At 42.2% G+C, this 21,845-nt stretch overlaps 1 protein-coding gene across 2 annotated transcripts in view; it reads right to left on the bottom strand.

Annotated features, from left to right (window-relative positions):
* Positions 1-21,845, bottom strand: part of WDFY4 (WDFY family member 4) — a 250,451-nt gene that overhangs the window by 76,597 nt on the left and 152,009 nt on the right. For both annotated transcript variants that reach the window (XM_081267492.1, XM_081267493.1), the window contains exons 40-43: positions 19,742-19,948; positions 18,331-18,382; positions 15,341-15,507; positions 4,821-4,969 (exon numbers count right to left, since the gene is read on the bottom strand). In XM_081267492.1, coding sequence (XP_081123618.1) covers positions 4,821-4,969; positions 15,341-15,507; positions 18,331-18,382; positions 19,742-19,948 — 575 coding nt within the window. The remainder of the gene's footprint in view (positions 1-4,820; positions 4,970-15,340; positions 15,508-18,330; positions 18,383-19,741; positions 19,949-21,845) is intronic.

The raw sequence follows: 21,845 nt of genomic DNA, 5'->3' as shown, positions 1-21,845 counted from the left end.
TCTACAATTTATCCAAATATTTGTTCCCAAAGAGATTAACCTTTCGGTGACAGGGTGAAGTTTTTCAGAACTCATACAAAGAGGGACTTGAGAAATAAAGTTGATTTCAGTTACAGATAGTTACATTTATGTACAGCTGGGCCATGTAATCATTTTAATCTTGTATATAATCACAAAAATTCTTATTAAAATATCCTTTTAATAAAGAGAAATGAGGGCCTCCTAAGCACTCTGGCCCCAAGAAGCCTGAGTGTGACCACAGGCTCAGAGAGCCAAGAGCTGAAAGACCCCATCCCAATGTGGTCCTGCTGACCAAGGTCAAGTTTCTGGGAATAGTTGAGGAAATTGTTTTGTCTCTCCTAGTGCTGTCCTCTCTGCCCGGACCCCAGCCTCCAGGGTCGTAAGGCTTCCATGCCACCAATCTGGGGCAAACTGGGACAGAGGTCTGGCTGTCCCAGGCCTGGCAGGAATGCTCCAGTACATAGTCAGTGGAGGTCCAGGTTACACAGGGAAACTCTGTACCTGCACCCCCCAGTTTGTGGTCATTGCTGTGTAGAAGGGAATCCTGAGCCCTCTGTGTACCCCCCTACAGAGCTAGACTTAGAAGATGCCATCGCAGGCATCTCTGTGGTTCTTCCCACCACTTCTTGGAAGAACCACCCCAGGCCTTCTTCTCTGAGTCACATCACTGTAAGTCTGCTTGGATACAAGATGTGACTTTCATTCTGGCTGCTTCTGCCAGAATGATTTAATTCAAACCTGCTGCTGGCCAAGGCCCTTTGTCCATTATTAATGCCTCTGCTTGGTTTGAGCTGAGCTTTCCCCAAACTTCTCTGACTCCCAGTGAGGCCATAGTGATAATTCAATGTCTGACCCTCAGCTTAGGTTAAGGACAATCTCAAGTTTTCTGTGTTCACCACAGCAAATATCCTCCATGCCTTAGCTGCATGTTTGGCTGACTTCCCTCTCCTGTGAGCCATGTAATGACACAGGCTTTTCCCTCTGGCTCTCTGTGTCCCCCATCTTCTCCCAAGCTCTGGGTATGTTTGCTCAGTGACTGTCATGCTCCTGGCCTGCTGAGAACTTTCCTGTCCATTGTTTAGTTTGATTTTCAAAATGAACCTCGACTGAACATGCATGATTATTATTTCCATATCATAAATCAGGAAAGTGCATTCCAGAGGATGAGACTTTTCCATGGTTGCATGGTTATGAAGAGATGGAACTTGGATTCAAATCCAGGTCCTCTGACTCTAAAATCCAAGTTTTTTCTAAAACCCAATTTTGATAGAAGTGAATTTATCACCCCTCCCTGAGGCAGAAAGCCTCCTTAAATTTTTATAGAGCTCTTCCCACAAACTTCCTCTTCTCAGTTTGCTCTCTGCATATGGATTCTGCAAACTAGGACTCTGAAACACAGAATGAGAAAGAATACTCTGGAAAATGATAAGGGGTTTTTAGGAGAAACGAGTCATTTTTCTCCCACTTATGGTAACTGTATAGCCATATAGGACAGGAATCCTCAGATAGACCCAAATTATGTGCACCATTGAGTTCACTGATGGAAGTCCAAATCGAGGAGTGTCTGTAACAGTGTTCACACAGATGTGATTGGGGAATCTTGACAACAATACATGTTCTACAGAATAAATCTGAGTTGAGGCTTCCAAGGTTGATGTTCTTCTTTAGGTAGATCTTTTACTATGATTCGTAGAATGCTGTTCATGCTTCGACTGTCTGATAGCTACTGTGATGCGTGAACATTGTCCAAGGTGATCATAGTATAGCATTATATTCTTATTTATATTCTTTTTAGGGAAATCACAGTTAAGTGAGTTATAATAATTGGTTGACATGTTCTTTGATAGAAGTGGATTTCAGAATAACGTATACTTTGATTTGCTCCTCTTTTGAAGTTAATGGATAATTGTCAGAATTATGCCTAGAATTTATACCTGAACTCATTCACTGGATCACAAACTCTTTAGCAGACTTGGCCTGCATCTGAATCATGTCTTTATATCTGTGGAATCTATGATGATGCCTGGTACAAAATAGATTATCAGAAATATTTGTTGAATTGAACTAAATAGGGACAGGATGACTTAAAGCTGTTCAATGATAAGAAGTATCTTATTATATATCCTATCACTAGAGGTCCAGATGGATGGTCTGGGATCCCACCAAATCAGTCAATGCTGTATATCGTGACTGCCATTGTTATGGGCAGGATTGTGTCCCCACCCCCAAATGTGTTTAAGTGAGAATGTGACTTAATTTGGACATAGTGTCTTTACAAAGGTCATCATGTTAAAATGAGGACATTAAAGTGGGCTCTGCTCCAATATAACTGGTGTCCGCACTTAAAAATGAAATTTATACACAGAGACAGATGCAAAGAGGGAAGATGGTATGAAGTCAGGGAGAAGATGACCATGTGACTGGAGCGATGCTGCTCAAGACCAGGAACACCCAGGGCTGTCCACAAACGCCAGAAGTCTGAAGGGCAAGGAAGGATTCTCCCCCTTGAGCAGGCAGCAAAGCAAGGCTCTGCTGACACCTTGATTTCACACTTCTAGGTCCATGACACAGCAATCTCTGTTTTCTTTGAAAGCCACCCTGTTTTAGACAGCCTTACCAAACTAATACAAGTGTGCAAGAAGGGGAACCCAACATAAATTAAACTCTTTAGAAGATTCTCAGTTTCTGAGGAAAGTTCCAAAGTACTCAAGTCAAATCACCAATGGGGAAATTAGAGTGTTCTTGAACTTTATTTGGGATATTTTTATGGTGCATCAGAGAGGCTCTTTCAAGGTCTAATGCTCAACTGTACTTGATGGCAGTCTTTTAAAGAAGCATTTCAGCGTTGACTTAGCTTTATTTTTAACAAGCTTATTTATGCATCTTCCTTAGTCCCCATGGTCAAAATAAGACTTAATCCCCATTGATCTGACATGATCTAAAAGCCCATCTTTGAGAACTGCATCTGCAACTGTGCCAGTAGTTTCTTAGGACCATAGACAAGACCCCCCAGAGAAAGTACTCTCTGATTAATGAACACTTCCTTTGAGGTATGATAACTAAAATTACCTGTGCAATTTTCAAATGGTACTCTAGGGTAGGGATTTGTTTTCACTCTACTCCTACTTGCATTCTAGAAAAGTACATTTCCAAACAAGGGAAGACTTGTTTAATTGCAAAATCAAGTGCATATATATAACTTGACCACTGGACTTCTATTAAAAGTGCAGAGATAGTCAATTTGATCAGGATTAGATGCACCTCATCAACACAATTTATCTAATCAATAAGACCTTATCTAGCACCAGCTCAATGTAAACCCGAGGTAAGGAGCGGAGCAGTGGATTATGCAAGTCATCACAAGGTCATGCCACGCAGACAGGTAGAGTTGAAAGCTTTCATCCGCTCTCAGAAAGGCAAGTTTGCAGACCCATTGTCCGTATTGATCAGTGTCAATAAAACATGAGCAATGGGATGAGTATGCCAAGTATTAATTATGCTTCTCTTGCCTTGGAAAAGCACAGAAGACTTGCAGCAATTGGTGAACATTGGCTATGAATAAAAGATGGAAATCAGCAGAGAGAAAAAAAATGCCAAGCATTATAAAGGAAATCTAAATCAAAAGAGGTGGGCTGACATCTACTTTTCCACACTCCTTCCATTCTTGCCTTATGACATAGGCTAGAAATCATATGACAACTGGGCATTAAAATTCTTAGTTATTAGCAAGTCAGGATTTTGATTCCTCTGTCAATATCCTGAAACAGTGATTCTCAAAAATGTGGTCCCAAAAGTAGTAGAATCAGCCTGAGTTAGATGGTTGGTAAAATTTCAGTTTCTATCTGAGAACTACTGAATCAGAAACTAGGGAGGGGGAAAAGCTCAGAGGTCCATGTTCTAACAAGCCCTTTTGTGATTCTGAGGTGAGCTAGTTTTGAGAGTCACCTGGCTGAAAGTTACCTTGCCATCAGTGGCAAGTTAGCCATAAAAGGCAAGGCCATCTCTGCAGGAACAAATCTTCATCCAAATGTCTTCAAAAGCAATGATCAAGTGTGAACATACAACTTGACCACTGGACTTTTGGAAAGAGGACAAACACAGTCAATTTGACTTTGAATGGATGTACTTTATAAACAGAAGCAAATTGATCAATAAGAGCCAGTTGAACCCACAGTGACCACAAACATCATATGTTTAAGAAGGACCTCAGAATTTCCTGACAAAGATATCTGGTATTAATTAGTTTAAAAAGGGACAAAATTTCTAACAAACTCTCACCCATCCTTCACTAGACCTTAGCCATTTCCTCAGGCAGCCCTTCCTCACACCACCATTCCCAGGTTATCTTTGCAGTTACACATCATGAAGAAACACACATTTTGGGCTATCATGACAGCATGCTCCAAACTCTTTCCAAAAGAATGGGTTTATACTGCTAGCTGTACTCATGTGCCTCTGCATGAATGGGGCAGTGCCTGACATCTTACAAAGAACGGGCAACCAACAAATTTTTTAATGCATAAGCTGATGGGCATTTTCAAATAATCTGAGAAAAGATCCCTATATACGGTGTTACATTCCATATGATGACAGCTGTCATGTCACTCCAGACTTCAGCTTTGGGAACCCTGGTCATGGATAGCTTATAGCTGTAGACCCCAAGTGCTCCCATTTTATCTCAGGGCTCAGTTCCAGGCCCCAACCCCTCAGAAACACCAAGGAGGAGGGAAAGAAGTAGAAGTGACTACAAGAGAGTTGGGGCTCAGGGAAGAATCCGCTGGAAGAAGTGGAGAACTCACTTGGATAAGCAGTGCCGGGTGCAATAGACGTCACCTGTGGGGGACAGGGTGAAGTTCTCACAGATGTAGAAGTGCTGATGCCCAAAGAGCAGGACCCCTTCGGAGACCAGGTGGCCCTGCACAATCACCAGGGAGAACTTCTGGGTCACCTAGAGGGAGAGGATGCCAGAGTCAGGCTGTGTGCACATAAAGCATACTCTTACAAAGAACAGGAGGACAGTGACCAGTCACCCACTGGGAACATTTAGAGTTGAGGTTTTTAACCTTGTAAAAATGACAGGCTGCATTCACAACCTGTGTAGAACTTCTACATCCAATATCCTGTGCAGTTTTTAATCTACCCCAAGATACTGCCACCCCCATCATCAAGGTTTGCAGGTATGTTTATTGCAACATTAAGCATGTCAAGTCCTTGCTTTCAGCCCATCCACAATCATACAAAGCACTCTGCCGTTAGCAGTGAAGTAAGTTTGCAGTCACAAGACATACCTCAGTTACAGAGGAGAAAGTGTCTAGGGATCAGCTGGTGAATAGCTGAGCCAGGACTAGAACCCAGGTCTGCCCAGAACAAGTTCAAGACTGGTCCTGCTGTTTACACAGGGCCAAGGTAAGTGTGCATAACGGATACTCAGGGTCATCAGATCCTTCCTCTTGGACCATAGCATGCGTTCCTCCAACTGCTAAAATGTTAGCAGCTTTCCAGAATTGCCTCAGCTGAAGAGGGCACCTGGGCCAAAGTCACATCCTCTTTCCAAGGACATTGACCCAGCAGCTGGTCAATGTGCAGTAGGGAGACTCAGCACCTTTATCTCTATTTTGGTCTATTGTAAAGAATCATCCCACACTTAATAGTTCCTAGGTGGGATCAGCTGAAGTGTTTGCTGATATTGCATTGGATTTACCTTTTTCCATTGAGACAGCCCTGTAACCCTCATTCCCAATAAACTTCCTATATGCATATTTTTGGCTCATGGTTCATTCTTCAGGGAATTGGACCTGTGACAATGACCCAGAGTTCTTCACGTAGTAAAGACTAAGTAGATCCTTGCATGAAATAAGTCCCTGAAGGAACAAGTGAGTGAATAGTAATGATAGAGTCCAAATGGATTGAGATTAAGGCCAAGGCAAATGTTTTCTCAGGGTAATTTTGTGTTAATTCCAGCTATACAAAAATAGAACTGATATTTTTGGAAGAAAAGAAGAGGTCTCAGGAAATAAGAACCTCACCAAAGTCTGGGCACAGTGGCACATAACTGAAGTCCCAGCTACTTAAGAAGGGTGAGGCAGGAAGACTGCTCGAGTCTTATTCAAGGCCAGATTGGACTACAAAGTGAGATGGAGGAGGAGGAGGAGGAGGAGGAGGAGGAGGAGGAGGAGGGGGAGGGGGGGAGGAGGGGGAGGGGGAGGGGGAGGGGAGGGGGAGGGGAAATAAAAGAATCTCACCAAAATCAATTACATGATGTTATAGTTTAAATGTGGTTCCTTCCACATCCCCCCCCCCAAAAAAAAAAACTCATGTTGAGGCTTAGTTTACCAGAAGAACAATATTGAGGTGGTGGGGCCATTGAGAGAGGTGATTAGGTCTTTAAGTTGGAAAAAAAACAGGTTGTTATAAATTGAGTTTAGCTTCCTCAGCTTGTTCCCTTGCATCCTGTCTCACAATGTTATATTTCCCTTTTTCTCTCTCCCAGCATGTGGTGCTATCTAACTTGAGGCTCTCACTAAAAGCTAGACTTGGGCACCATACAGCCAACAGAATCATGAGCCAACATAAACTTCTTTTAAAATATATATTACCTGGCGTCAGGTATTTTGTTACAGCAACACAAAATGGACTAAAAACTTAGCAAATGGCATAGGCTGGGACTAAAACTGAGCTCCTAGCTCACTTTTAAGAGCAATGATGAGGCCACAAAGGGTGACACCTGGAAAGCTGGCCCTGAATACCCGTTTCCTACTCATATGGATTTAGTTAAAGTTAGGGTCAAAGCCCCAAGGCAGATATTCACTGAGGGTTGTGTTCCAAGATAAGCATTAACCATGTGATCCAAGGTGAGTCAGGACTGAGCTATTTTTCTAAACAAGGACCAGCCAAGAATCTCAATTCCTATAGCCAAGCCTTCTGCAAGCAGCTGGCTCTCTTGGCTTCTTCTGAACCTACTTCATTGGAAAAGCTGGTCCTCAAGCCATCTTCTAAGCCACAGAGTTCAACATGAACTTATTTACAATTTCATTCACTCATCCAGATGGTTATGTGTGCAACAGTTATGGACTTAGTGCCTACTCCATGCCAGGCCCTGAGCCAGCCTTTGGAGATACAAGGTGGACAAGACCATCAGGAGCTCTACCCTGGTGGGGTTGAAAATGGGGGAAGTGGATATTGGATGAACATGTCAATCAGCATACTATTACAGACTGTAATATGTGCTGAGAGAGAAAAATAGAGTAATAGTGATAAGGGGGGAAAAAACTTAAACAGAGCACTATTTTATACAGATCCTGAGATTTGAAGAATGGAAATGGTGATAGTGAAAAGCCAGGAGAAGAACATCTCAGGGAAAGGAATATCCAATTCAGAACTTAGAGGCAGGACACGATCAGGGGAGCAGGAAAGAAAGAGTTCAACCTGGCTGAGACGAGGCTGGCAAATAGGAATGGCCCCATGATGGGAACATAGATGCCTCAGAAAGTCACAGAAAGTGACTCCTATAGTTTTTTGCAATAGAAAACCATAGGAGGGCTCATCTATTTTTAAAAAAGCTGACTTTTGGGTGAAGAATGGATTGGAAAGGTCAAGAGTAGAAGGAGAGGATGTGGCTTCTCTCCTTGAATCTGTGGACAGATTCAATAGGGTAGAGTCCCTGAGACTGAATACTGAGATCAGGTGGCTGAGTGGGGAGGGAGGGAGAGAAGTGGATAGATCCAAACAAGAAGATGAAATTGGTCTAGTCAGACATGGGACTTACTGAGGAGAGCCAATAAAAAGGAAGAGGACTAAGGATAAATAATGTCCAACTTTGAGACTTGAACAACTAGGTGGGGTCCCCAGCTTCCCTATGATATTCTCCAGTGGCAAGCATCATGATCTCTTTATTGCATATACAGCTCCTGACTTATGATGGCTTGACTAATGATTTTTCAACTTTACCCTGGTGCCAAAGCAATATGCTTTCACACTTTGAATTTTGATATTTTCCCAGGCTAGCAATGTGCAGCATGATTCTCTCTTCCAATGCTGGACAGGGACAGGAGCCACAGTTCCCAGTCAGTCTGTGAAAGGGGACACAAGCAATACTCTACACCATGCTGTGCTGGTAAGTCATGACATTCTGTAGGTTAGGTGCACTGGATGCCTTTTCAACCTAGAATGTTTTCAAGTCACGAAGGACTTGAAAGGGTTTATTAGGACATAATCTCATAAAAAATCAAGATACAGCTGTACATTCTTCTGAAGATCTTATAAATGAAAAAGCATGCTTTTCACATATTTTTACCTGAATAATATATTCATATACCTACTGGTCTGCATCTATCCTTGGCCCTCAACAACACATCTTGGAGATCCTTCCTAATCATTTCATAAAGGTTGTCTCACCTTTATGAACATGTTCAGGCTATACCCTTGCATGGGTATATGCAACTTCTTTTACCAATCTCCTGCTGATTTTGGTTGCTTTAAAATGTTTGACATAGAAAGAAATGCTGTAATGACCATCCTTGCACCACATAAGTCACTTTGAATACACAAGTAAATCTGTAGAATTATTCCTAGAAGTTGAATTGTTGGTCCAGGGCATAGGCATTTTAAATTCTGATACCTACTACAATTGGCCATCCTGCAAAGTGGCACTAATTTACACTCCCACCAGTACTGATAGGAGGGTGCTATGGTTTGGATATAGTCTGAATGTGTCCCCAAGGATTCATGTGTGGAAATTTGATTCTACAGTGAGGTAGTAAGGGGGTGGAAATTTAATCCAATTATAGTATTTAGAGATGGAACCTTTAGGAGGTGAGTAGGATTGAACAGATTCAATAGGGTGGAGTCCCTGAGATTGAGTACTGGTGACTTTATAAGAAGAGGGAGAGGGGTTGTAAGATACACACACACACACACAAAAAAAACACATGATGCCTTGAGCCACCATTAGACTCTCCCAGCAAAAAGATCATTGCCATATGTGGGTCCTTGGCTCTTCAGACCCATGGGCAAAAACAAACTTCTTTTTTTATAAAGTCACCCAGTCTCAAGTATTTCATTATAATAACACAAAATAGTTTAATACAGACAGTTATGGCAAGCTGTTTAAACTTTTTATCTTGTACCTTTTAAAAAGAAGACTCCATCATCAAGTTCACAAAATAGGATGTGAAGCCCTGGTATCAGCCCTGGCCTATGGACTTCTAAAACCTCTCCCCTTCTCCAGAAAACCAGGCCCTCAATTTAATCTCCATGATACCTTCAACAGGACCTTGGAGCACATGCCATGATCTGGTACTTCCCTTTGGGGAGACTTAAGTAACAACCAGAATAAACCAAACCACAAGAAAAATGTCTGGTGAGGGCTGGGTTAATAGCTTAAAAATTGATTCTGCTGGAAAAGAAATGGCATTTTAAAAACTTAGAAAATGAACCCAAGTGAACTATTACCTGCTCTTCCATTTAAATAAGCCCTGGGAGGACTCCATCCCTATGTTTACTCATGATTAAGAAATCTCTCATGCCATGATGCTATCGATCACTTTCAGAAGAGTGCAACTTCTGCTTCATAAGTAGAACTTTTTTAAGATCAGCTAGATGATATATTATCATTCCTGATGGGTGGATAAATAAGAAGGTAGCTGTACATCCCTGTTGGTGTCTGGAATCCTGGAGTGCCAGAGCTGAAGTTAGTGAGGCAACAGACCTCTGGAATGTTCAATGGTGGCTCACACTAGCACACTCTCCCAAAATCAGATGGCAGTGGGCACATCCATAAAGGGCAATGGCCACTGGATGATCCCTAAAGTATTCTCTAGCATTATTAGTCTGCAACTTAGTGCAACACCCTGCTTTTGTAAGTGGAAAAACTGAGGTCCAGAGAGGTCTTTAGGGTACACAGCAACAGAACTGCTCATGGAGATTTTTTCGTTGTTTGCAGAGTGAGTAAGTCTCCTGCAAAGATAGCTCTGCTCACGTGTATCATCTGTCCCTCCTTCTACATCTTCTGCTCTCAGTCCATCCTATCACGATTTGCATATGGTATATGTACAGTTGGCCCTTGGTCTTCTTGGGGAGGAATTTTAGAAACCCTCCCTCCCTGTCACTGCCACCAAAATCTACAAATGCTCAAGTCCCTTAAATAAAATGATATATTATGCACATATAACCTATGTACATCCTCCCCCATATTTTGGTCATCTCTAGATGACTTATAATAACACAAGCAATGTCTATGCTACGTAAATAGTCATTGTATTATATTGTCTGGGGGAAGATGACCAGGAAAAAGCCGGACCTGTACAGTACTGGCATGATATTTTAAAAAATAGTTTTGTTTAGCACTTGGTTCCTAAGATGCATGAATGCCGAACCTGAAGATCTGGAGGGCCAAATGTATACTCATGTGTTGAACAAAACATAAGAGTATTGAGACAAAAGTTAAGTATTAAAAAAGGGAATAGACTATAAAAATTACATTTGTGGGGGCTGGGGTTGTGGCTCAGAGGTAGAGCACTCGCCTAGCATGCATGAGGCACTGGGTTCGATCCTCATCACCACATAAAAATAAAACAAAGGTATCGTGTCCACCTATAATAGAAAATAAATACTTAAAAAATTACATTTGTGTTGGCTCCCCATAATCTCTGGTCTCTACTTTTCCTACCTTGATCTCATTCAGCTGGAGTATTTAGTCATACTAATCATTTAAAAATGCATATTAAGACAATAACAGGATACTATTCATATAGTGTGTATCAATTTAGCAAACATGAAAAGAAATGCAGTGAATGGATCTCTTTAAGTAAGTACATCTTTGCAGATTGAGACAAGGAGCAGGGATGCCCCCTGCCTGCCTGCTTGTGCCACTTCCACAAGGGAACCTGCAAACAGCTCAGCTGCCCACCTTTCTCTGCAGGCTGGGAGAGCATGTGGAAATAGCAATGGCTTGGATCTTTTTTGTTGTCCCAGTGTAATGTGAAACCCATTACAAGTCTTGAAGACTGTTGAAAGCACAATGTCTACCATAATCCACATTCACTAAGAATCTGCTCATTAGCAACTGATTAAAATTGGAGTGGGTTTCTAGCAGGGTATTTCTGAATGTTGCAAACCTGGACTTGAGGGTCTTGAGCTTTTATTCAAAAAGTTAGCATGTATGTGAATCACTGGGTCAGCTTGATAAAATTCATATTGTCAGGCTATATCCACAGTAGTTTCAACTCAATAGACCCTGGAAATCACATTTTCATAGGTTTTCCAGAAGATTCTGATGAAACTATCTGAAGACTGTAGATTGAGAAACTGACCCATTGGCACCAGCAAGGCTGAGAAAGATGCTATTTCATCTGATATAAGCACACCACTCGTAATTCGCTCATCCATTTGTTCTGTCATTTAGGAGACATGCATTAAGCATATGTGTTAGCATGTGCTCTACCCACTGATAGGCACAAAGTGAAACAAAACATGCCTTCAAGTTAGTCTAATGGGTGTCTCCCAGAACACCATGAGTGCATTCTGGGAACACAGAGGAAGGTGCCTTACACAGCCTGAGGTTGGAGAGTGTAATGTCAGAAAGTGGCCAAGAAGGTGACACCAAGGCTGGAATTAGGGGTTAGGAAAGTAAAATACAGGAGAGGAGCTTTCCAAGGCACAAAACTCTAGAACCAACTGTATATGTGTATATGTGCACAACGATATGCATGTATACATATGTATTCATGCACATATGTGGACATGCACATGTATAAGGGTGGGGAGGAAAGTCCAGGAAATCTGCAGGGCTACCTCAGGAATGGCCCGGTGTACACAGTATGCCACAGAGGCTTAAGTAGGATGACTTGGGCAGTGTGAGTGTTAGAAGGTCATGGTGATTTGCCCAGACAGGAAGTTTCAAGATGGCAAGGTTAATGCCCTTCTTCACCTTCTATAAGCAGCCTCAGCTAAAAATACCAGGGAAGAACTGTGGGAGATGTAGTTCCCTGCTTTCCAGAACAAAAATATCTCTTTGAGCTGGTCATTTCTACCAAGGTCACACTCATATTTTACAATGTATATGAAAAAAATCTTGCACTTAATTTTTCATGTAGTCAAAGAATGACAACAAAAACAAACCCCACTGGAGTTCAGACTCTGGATGGATCTAGAAAACTGAATGAAGGGGTGTGAGGGACTGTCCCCAAGAACATGGTGACTGACACAGGCCCACCTTTAACATGCATTAAATCAACCACCCTCATGTCAAATGGAGCTGTTTGCAGAGAGAAATGTGTTTGTGGTTCTTGGAATCATTAGTCAATGATGCACGGGGGGGTGCATAGAATAATTGAATAATTACTGTCTCAAGTATTGCTGGAGGTGATTTAGAACTCTGTTGTTCTCACAAAGAAATGAATTAAACTGTATCCACCCTGGAGATACAGGATTGCCCCTGGAGACACAGCTTCCCCAAGGCCCAGATGCAGGCTTTAGCTCCAGAGGCCTCCAGAAGGCATAGGCCACCAGGTTGACTTGAAGGAGGTTATCCCTTGGAGCCTCCCATCACAAGTGCAAGCACTTCTGAGATGACAGAGCAAAGAGGAGCTGGGACTCTGTCATGGGAGGTTGGATACACTTTGCAACTCTGTCCACGGCATTCTTCAGTTAGAAATATAGAAAAAAGCACAAGGTCCAAAGGTCTCAAGGAGATTGAGGAATTAGGAGAATTCCCAGTTTACAATAGATGCTTGCTACAAAATATCTCAATACAGGCCTGTGGTACCTGCTTTTGAAGTGTAAAAGGCTCTATGTGTGCATGTACGTGCTCGTGAGCGCGCATGCACATACACACACACACACACACACACACACACACACAGCTTTGGGTAAACTTCCTGTATATTTGCTTGAATATGTTTGTGGTTCAAAGGTCAGTACATCCATTTGTCTTTCCTCATTCTGTAGTTCCTGGTCTTCACAAAAAGCCATGGTGAACCAGGGCTAAGGTCATAGTGAACCAGGGCTAAGATTCATGCTAAAACACAGATAAGGCCATGGAGGACCAGGGATAAGCCATGTTCAGGAGGGCAGGTGGCCTTCTGTGTCCCAGACAGAGAAGCTGTGCTGCTGAGGCACCTAGAGGTCTGCATGCACCAGCTTTAGCTAGAAAAGTCACATGAGGCCTGGAGCAATGTCTCTGAGCCAGACATGATAAGTCTGCTGAAGGATCAAGTGGTGGAGAATTTGTGTGTCATACCCAGCACAGTGAGGTGGGAGATTATAGAGAGAGGGGACCCATGTGAACAGAGAGTAAGAGAGGTGTGAGACCATATGATTCCAAGGCCAGCCTGGAATGCCAGCAACTCTAGCAAATAGCCATCTGTATGACGGAAATGATGAGCCTCCCTCACCATGCTGTGGCAGGATAAGACTGTGTATGAGAAAGACACAGATGAAGGGTGTGTGACATCCACCTATTGACATTTTTGCTAATAATAGCAACAAAAAGCAGAACAAGGCTCTGACTCCAGTCTGTGGCCTTTCCCCTGAGCCCAGCTGCCCTCCTGGGTATGACTCTTAGGTTTCTGCCTCCATGGTGGGCATCACCACCCTGAGGAGCCTGGCCTACCTGCATGCCTGACCTGCTTCTAGAGAGTAGACCTGCCTGGTGGTTTGGTTCCACTGAGTCCGAGGAAAATCAGGCCCACAATTTAGCGTGAAACCAGAGACAACAAACACAACCCAATGAAACAAATCAAAACAATTCTTGCAAAGAACAAACTATTCAGACTGTGAGAATGGCCTTACCCAGGCAGCAGCCCAGTGTCTGGTTTCAGTTCCCAGAAGCCAACACTAATTTGGGCTCCCCTGGGCCAGCCCCTTCCAGCAGATGAAAGGACACTAGGCTAAGTGGCAGCTGGACAGCTTGCTACCCCCCTCTCCACTGAGCTCCACAAGTGCCTGTCTGCCTATCCTGGGGATCCCTGCTGCCACAGCAGACCTCCCACTAGCATTCCTGACAGCTTCCGGCTGTGCGACAGGGAGGCCCAGAAAGGCTGGAGCTTAAATGACAGACAGGGGAGGGTGGGAGAACAGCTTACTCCAGGTGATGCTGTCCTGCCTCAGGGATGGGAAAAGTCAGTCACCTGGGACCTCCAGAGCCTGGCCCCTTTCAACAAGACCCCTGAGGGGAATGTCACTAGGAGGAACAATCTGTAAAGTCCAGATTCTCATATACAGAACAAATGTCAAAAGGCATCTGCGGCTACAAGAGGTCAGGGCTGGTACTCAGTCTGGGCCTTGACTGGAAACCCCAGGGCCCAGTAAGAATTGGAACCCCCAGACTGGCCTGGGAAACATATGGGCACTGGGCTGTCTGGAAGGTGGGTCCCAGGGATACCACACGTACCAGGTAGCATTCCAAAGATATCCCTGAAAAGTCTCACTATGGCTTATCCCACCATACACTATCTGGGTATCGCTCTGAAGGGGCTTTCATATGAAATTAGGTTATAAATCAGTTGACTTTAAAATAAAGAGGTCTTCCTATATTATCTGGTGAGCCCAAGATATGTCCCCGAGCCTATAGCAGCAGACCACTCCCATCATGATGTGGTACTCTCAACAGAGGTCCAGACCAATAGGGTTGCCAGATCTTGGTGTTGAACTGCTAGAGCCATGAGCCTAAACATTCATCATAAATGTCTTGTCTTTGGCATTTCTTTATAGTAAAGTTGATTAATATACTTATACCCCACGAGACTGGCCTACCCTAGCCCTACTCCAGGCTCCCTGGATTGCCTGCTAGCTTTCCTAGCCTGCCTCTTGGGCTTATGCAGACTCCAGCTCAGTATCTTTTGGAAACTGCACAATGCCACACATATGCTTACCCTTTGGCCTAAGTGGTATAAGGACAGCTTGGACACATGAGGTGGGGCGTCTAAACACATGTGCCCAGGGCCCTTCAAAGTGTGGGATGCACCCCTCAAGGTAGTCATATTCTGGGCAGGGGGCAAAAGATCTGAACTATTCTTGACTTGAATCTGGTCTTCCAGGTTTTTATGAAGATCAGAGTAGGAAGTCAGAGCAGATTTCATTTAACAGTTTGATAGCTGAGTTACACCTTTTAAACATTTTGACACAGTATACAGGCTTCCACTTGCTCCCTTTGCCGGGGCCCACAAATTTAGGAGTCCATTCCGATCACTCATTAATTACCTCATTGACAGTCTTGATAGCAAGTCAAATAAATCTTGATACAAAACCTTGCTCCCTGTGTTAGTGAAGAGAGCTGGTTCTCTCCTATTAGTCTTTGAGACTAACTGATAGTAAGTATTACCTTTTCTTGATCAAGAAGCTCTTGTAAAATAACTTGTCTTTCCCGACATAATTCTAAGAAATCTTCTGAGTGCAAACTTTCATGCAATGCAGGGAAGAATGTCAGCTGGGTGCAGTCTACCGCCACCTCGACAGGCTCGCACTCAGCTTCCTTTGGAGTCAGCTCATCTGCAGCAGGATAAAGGGACACATGGTCTTAAAATGAGCCATTTGACATCACAAGGGAGGGCAGGCAGCATGTGCTTGCCTCCCTGGGAGGAACTGTGCTCCAGGGCAGCAGTAAACATTGTGGTGTACCCTTCAACTGCTTCTAAAAAGGTATACCCCCACCTGACCCTGTGTGTGGTCAACACACCTTCAAGCTGATTCAGCCCCGAAGGCCCAAGTGTGCCCAGACCTGGCCCCTCTGCCACATTCAAGTCCACACAGGGGAAACATTTCAAGATTCACACTCATGAACCAGTAAAGCAGCTCTCCAGGTTCATCCAGGCTTTGCTTCTAAACCTCACTTTGTTCAATCTTAAGAATGTTGTTGATGTTTTCTAATAATGGAAGCAATATCTTCTCATTGGAAAAGCCATGATGGTGAGAAATAAAATAGATATCAGCCCTGCATCCATGCCCTAATAATAGTGGCCATTCAGGGAGATCTTTCTTGGTGCTCAATGCTTCTGATGGCATTTTTATGTCTAATCATGTCTAGGTTGTAGATACTACTTCATACTCACTTTACAAATGAAGGAGGCTAGTTACTTTGTTCCAAGAATATATGGCTACTAAGAACTAGAGGCAGAACTGAACCAAATCTCCCTGAATCAAAGTCAGATCTCAATCTCTAGACTGGTCTCACTGTTTACAATTATTTGCTTCCAATTTACTAGTTGATTTATTTCCAATGTATTTTCAGTACATAATCACATATGCATGCACACACATACCATTTTTAGTGTGAAAAGAATAATTTTACATTTCAGTTTTTCTTTACTATTTTTTTTTCTTTCAAGATTATACACGAGGACTGGGAATGGGCCTCCCTGGTGGAATACCTGTCTAACATGTGCAAGGCTCTGTGTTTGGTCCCCAGCACTGCCCAAAAGAAAAACAAAAAAAAAATATTATATCATAAGCATTTTCACATTCCATTGAAAGTTTCTGGAACAACTTAAATGGTGGTGTAATATTTTAAAATGTGTCTATTTCAACTAATCCATCTTCTGATTTTTAGAGATACAGATGGTTTTTACACCTGCTCTACCAGGAATATACTGTACTGCACAAATCTGTGTCCCTGTCTAGATTTATTTTCCAAGGGTAGAGACATTTGAGTCTATGCCAAGCATATAACTACCTAGATTACTGGATCTCATTCTTCCTCCACCCACATGTCCTGAATGTCCCTAGGGCAGACACATTGCTCATGATTGCAAAGCCATGGGCCATTTTCTTTATGCCAAGAAGCTGAGCTCTTTGATCTCCACCACCTGGCAGTCTCACATCTGGATGAATGCAACAAGTGTCTGCTGCTCACAGTGACAGCCATCATAGACTTTACTTAATGCAGGGAGAATGTTCCCATAAGGAACATTCTGGAAAGGTATGATGGAGAACCACAGACCCTTCTCCTCTCTTGGCTGAGCTCCCATTCTAGGGTCCATGCTGAAAATACCACAGAGACCCAGAGTCACAGGTGCCCAGGTATTCTGCATTTTAGGAAGCAGAGGGTGAAACAGCCCATGGCCATAGGTCACATAAAGCTAGCACATGTTTCCCTCCACTGCACTATCTCTAGTCCCCATCTCAAAGAGGTAGAACAAGTGATTGTTTCACTGATGTAGGAGTTGTGGAGCTTAGGGTACAGCAAAAAGAAACAAATATGTATTTCAATGTCATACATATCTTGTGTCACAGTGGGACTCCCAAAGCAACTCGGGATAAGAGCCCAAGATTTTCACTTCTGGGATTGTATTCCTGCAGACTGGTAAGCAGGAAGCTCAGTGCAAAACCTGCAACTCAGGCAGTAAATGATCAAGCCTGATTAGTGCCAAGAGGTTGTCTCTGGGCTGAGGAATAGACATTGGTTGTAGCCTAGGATGCAATGAAGTTTACAGACTGGGAATGTTAGAACCAAAGGGCTGTCTTTGGGGAAAAACAGAAATTTTGAAATATAATTCATGAAGTACAGTGTAGGTATTCAGATGTGTTTGTGCCAAAATGACCTTTGAAGATAAATCTTTCATTTTTAGCAAATAAACTCAACCAAATTTCTCCATGAGACTTGCACAAGTAAAAAAGAAGCATTAACATCAAAAATTATTCCAAGCATTTTCTTTAAATCAAGGAAATAATAATGACTATTATATCTGTCATTTTCATAAACAGAGAGCTCAGTGTAAAAAGTATTAAATATCTATCTCAGCCATTTTTATTCTGAGCCATCTTATTATTTTCCTCCTGTGATTTTGGTCACTTTTTTTTAAGAGAGGGAGAGAGAGAATTTTAATATTTATTTTTTTTTTTAGTTTTTGGCAGACACAACATCTTTGTTTGTATGTGGTACTGAGGATCGAACCTGGGCCGCACGCATGCCAGGCGAGCGCGCTACCGCTTGAGCCACATCCCCAGCCCAATTTTGGTCACTTTTTAAGCATGTATTTGAATTGTATGGGGACACTTTTAATATCTCCCAGATATAGGATATTGAGAGGACAGCTCAACTCCCACCACCGACCCGCTGCAAAAAAAAAAATATATATATATATATATTTTTTTTTTCCAAACTTAATACAAACTTCCTCCCCTAATAGAGTGTCCTGATCTAGAATAAGGTCCTCTTTATCCTGGAAACACAATAGTGAAAGATCTTAACGTTGTCTATTCTAGCCCTGCAGTATTTTATTCTCTAAAATATTAATCTAATATATTTAGCAAGATATTAGATTAAAATTAATTTAATTATTAAAAGGAAAAATAGAAAAAAAATAAACTCAATACCTTGTTTTTCAGCATTGGTTTGAGAAATATCACCCTTTCTGTCTTGGCCTTCCTGAAATGAGACCAGAGATAAAGAAATTAAGTCCTGTATGCTGGGTTTATGCTCTCCTCCTTAATTACTAAGACTCAGATGCAAGGGGAGGGAAATGCTAAATCCTAAAGGACATAGTAACATGTAAATATTAATATTCCTGAGTCAAAGAGAAGAAAACCCACAACTTTCCATTAAATAGGATTTACAGTAATTACCAAAGATGGTGCCAAGATGAGGTTAGATAGCATGCTGGATATGTCTGTGTGCAGACCCCTCTGTAGAGGAGACAGGGAGAGGATCTGGGGCTGGACAGCCTGAGTGACCAGTTTCAGAGCAACCTTGGGCATTGTCATCCACACAATGAGCAAGCTAATTATTTTCCCTACCTCCAATTCCTAAGAAATATATTGAGGAAAAAATACTGCACACTTCCAGACATGTATTGACAACAATTAAAAAAAAACAACCTCAACTGTCTATTGAATAAATGAAATGTAATTTTCTCTTTAGGAGTTTTTAGTATGGATAAAAGATACTGGGGTTATAGACCAGAGAACACAGTCAATGTCATATCTTGGGATGAACATAGAAGAAAATATCCAGCATCCCAGTGCTTGGAAGGCTGCCTTTTAGGATATTTTAAATTATGATTGTTCAATTAGAACATGAAAAGTTATTAACAGGTCTTTCTACCACTATGAGATGGATCCAACTGTCTAGCCAGCCCTCAAAAGGCAACAACAACAACAACAACAACAACAACAAAAGTGAGCTTGATGATGGTATGAGCTTCATTAGAGCAAACTCCCAGGCACTGCCTGGATTCTGCTGCTAGGAAAATCAAGGCAACTTCAGTACCATGTGGTTAAGGGAGCCACTGGCTTGAGTTTGCAGAATTCGCTGAGTTCAAAAGATTTTCACTGTAAAATTTGTTACAGGATTTGCTAGTGCAATAAATAATGTGCACAGCAGTGCAGGTTCTAAATGCTCAATGACAAAGAACTTGAGCTGCAGACAATGGTTACCATCTGGCTCTTTCCAGACATTAGTATCCAGATTACTTCCCTGGACTTCTGTGGACTGTAGTGTGGTACAGGGTCAAGGGCACAGGTATGAACACTCTGCCATCCATCCACTCACTCATTTATCCATTCAATTATCCTTTCTGGTTATAATTACAGCATTGCTTGTAGGTACCTGAGATGATTAGTGTTTATTTTCTTCTACTGAAGGACATCAAGAATAAGTTATGCAACACTTCTACATTTACATTCTCGCTCTTAACTGAAGAGAACATTAGACTGGAAAGCCATGGAGCCGCTTCCCTTTCTGTTTACCACCTGGAAACATCACCATCCCGCTATACTCAATGCCTACCTTGCACTTTTCTGGGCTCCGGACCTCCCACGGAGACAAGCGTCTGATGCGTTTCTTCATGCGAGCTGGTCCTTCTCTCCAGTCCAGTTCCCACTGGGAGCAGAACATGGTTTCTGCCATCTGGCCCCACAGGCCCAGCTCCCCAAAAAGCTGCTCCCGGATCCTGGCCCAGGCATTGGCTGCCTTGATATTGCAACATCTCCGCCTCTGGGAAGCAGAAATATGATATCATCCCTGGACACATTTTCCTTAGAGGCATGGCCTCAAACCTCCAAAGGTGAACTGACCAAGTTCCTTATAAATGTTTGAAAGAGTTGCACCATCTAGGTAGCTCTGAACACTCTCACGATTGTGCAGTGCTCTTTCTGGATCCAGGACCAAACCAGAAGAAGGAAAATACTAATGTCTGGAAAGAGCCAGGTGGTAGCCATTGTCTGCAGCACAAGAACTTTGTCATTGAGCATTTCTCAGCTTTGAGATTATTCAATCCCAGTAGAGGGAGGAGAAAACTGTCTATTCACCCTCAGAACCATTAGACTGCTGGCCCTGGACAGAAAGCAACAGGTCCTGAAGTCCCTGAAGCTACTTATCAGAGCAGATTAGTCAGCTGCTTTGTAAAAATTAGGTGTAGGATTTCATCATAGCCTCTACCCTTCAGAATGGACAGTAATTTTCTATCTATCCATAACTTCTATCCTTCCAAAATGATGCTGAAAATACTTCTTCCTGTCCACCCAGACTGGAGGTAGAGTAGGAATTAAAAGCCCTGCTGACAGTTGGATTATTTGAGCATGACCATGAGAGGCTTAGCCTGGTTGAGATCTAAAAGCCTCTTGATTCCTAATATCATATGATTCTTGAATGTTCAAGGATTCTAGAATGTTCACAGAAACAAAAGCTTTTTAATAAAAATAATCTTATCTAATATCTGTGAAATCTTCACAGTTTGTGTAGTTTTTAACTGTAACACCTTCTACTAGAATACAATTTAAGTCTTGATAAAAATAAATCGACACCCTACATTGCTTTTGCAGGCCACATTGAGTTTCATATATTATCCATCAAAGCAACATACTGTACAGTTTGGACAGTAGAATTAACTATCTTCACAGTGAACTTTTGTAATTATTCAAACACTTGATGGTATTTGCCCTACTGAATTTAAATGTTTCGGAAAACAGAAAGTGCTAATAACAGGAAGTGGAGGTTTCAAAAACTTAACATAAATAGAAAAACAACTTGTGATCATGCCTTAGGTTAAACCTCTGGCCTTTTGATTTCATATTCTTTACCTAGTAAACACTGTGAGCATAAATTTTCTATCATTCCCATGCAGATACTAACTCTGGAACAGAAGCGATGTCTCCAAAATCCAACAGGTGGCCAAACAGATTTTACCCAGTCTGTCATATTCCAAAGTCTTCCCATGAGCCTGTGAGCTAGATCCCTTTGCTGCAGGGCTGATCATCATTTTATGGACTCGTGATTTCTACTAGCACTACTTCAGTGATTGACAGACTTTAGGATGTAGGCCTTGCAACTCTCAGCCATTTCGAATGAGTAAATCATTCTCAGAACTTGCTAGAAGCTTTCCCATAGAAACATGGCAGGGGGGATAGTGCTCAGCACAAGTTCTTTGATGTCCAGTGAGCCTGGCTTGTCATCATGTTTCCACTATTAGCCAGCAGTTGACTCTAAAGGAGCTTTAGCTTCCTCATAAGTCAAATTTGGCTAATAATATTAACATAATAAAACTACAGACTTATGGAAGGATTAAATGAGACAATATTTTAACAAGTTTAATGTAGTGCTTAACCCAGTTTAGGCAGGAGTGTTATTATTGTAAATGAGCTAATCCCATTTCAACACGAGATTTTTGTTCCTCTACAGTGCCTAAATTCATATCCAAAACAGTCACAGCATTATATATAAGGATTCTGGTGGGTTAATAAGGAGGCCCAGAAAATAACAACCATCCAGAGCATTTTAGAGACATTTGATCATATGAAATGAATGCTTGTTTGGAGAAAATATTGCAGTTCCCTGGATGGGACATCATTGCCGTGTTTGAGTAACATGTTGAGCTTTGTAGAGAATGAACAAT

The sequence above is a fragment of the Spermophilus citellus genome, assembly GCF_964194105.1.
Source record: "Spermophilus citellus genome assembly, chromosome: 15".
NCBI lineage: Eukaryota > Metazoa > Chordata > Mammalia > Rodentia > Sciuridae > Spermophilus > Spermophilus citellus.
This window is presented reverse-complemented; position numbering and strand designations above follow the sequence as displayed.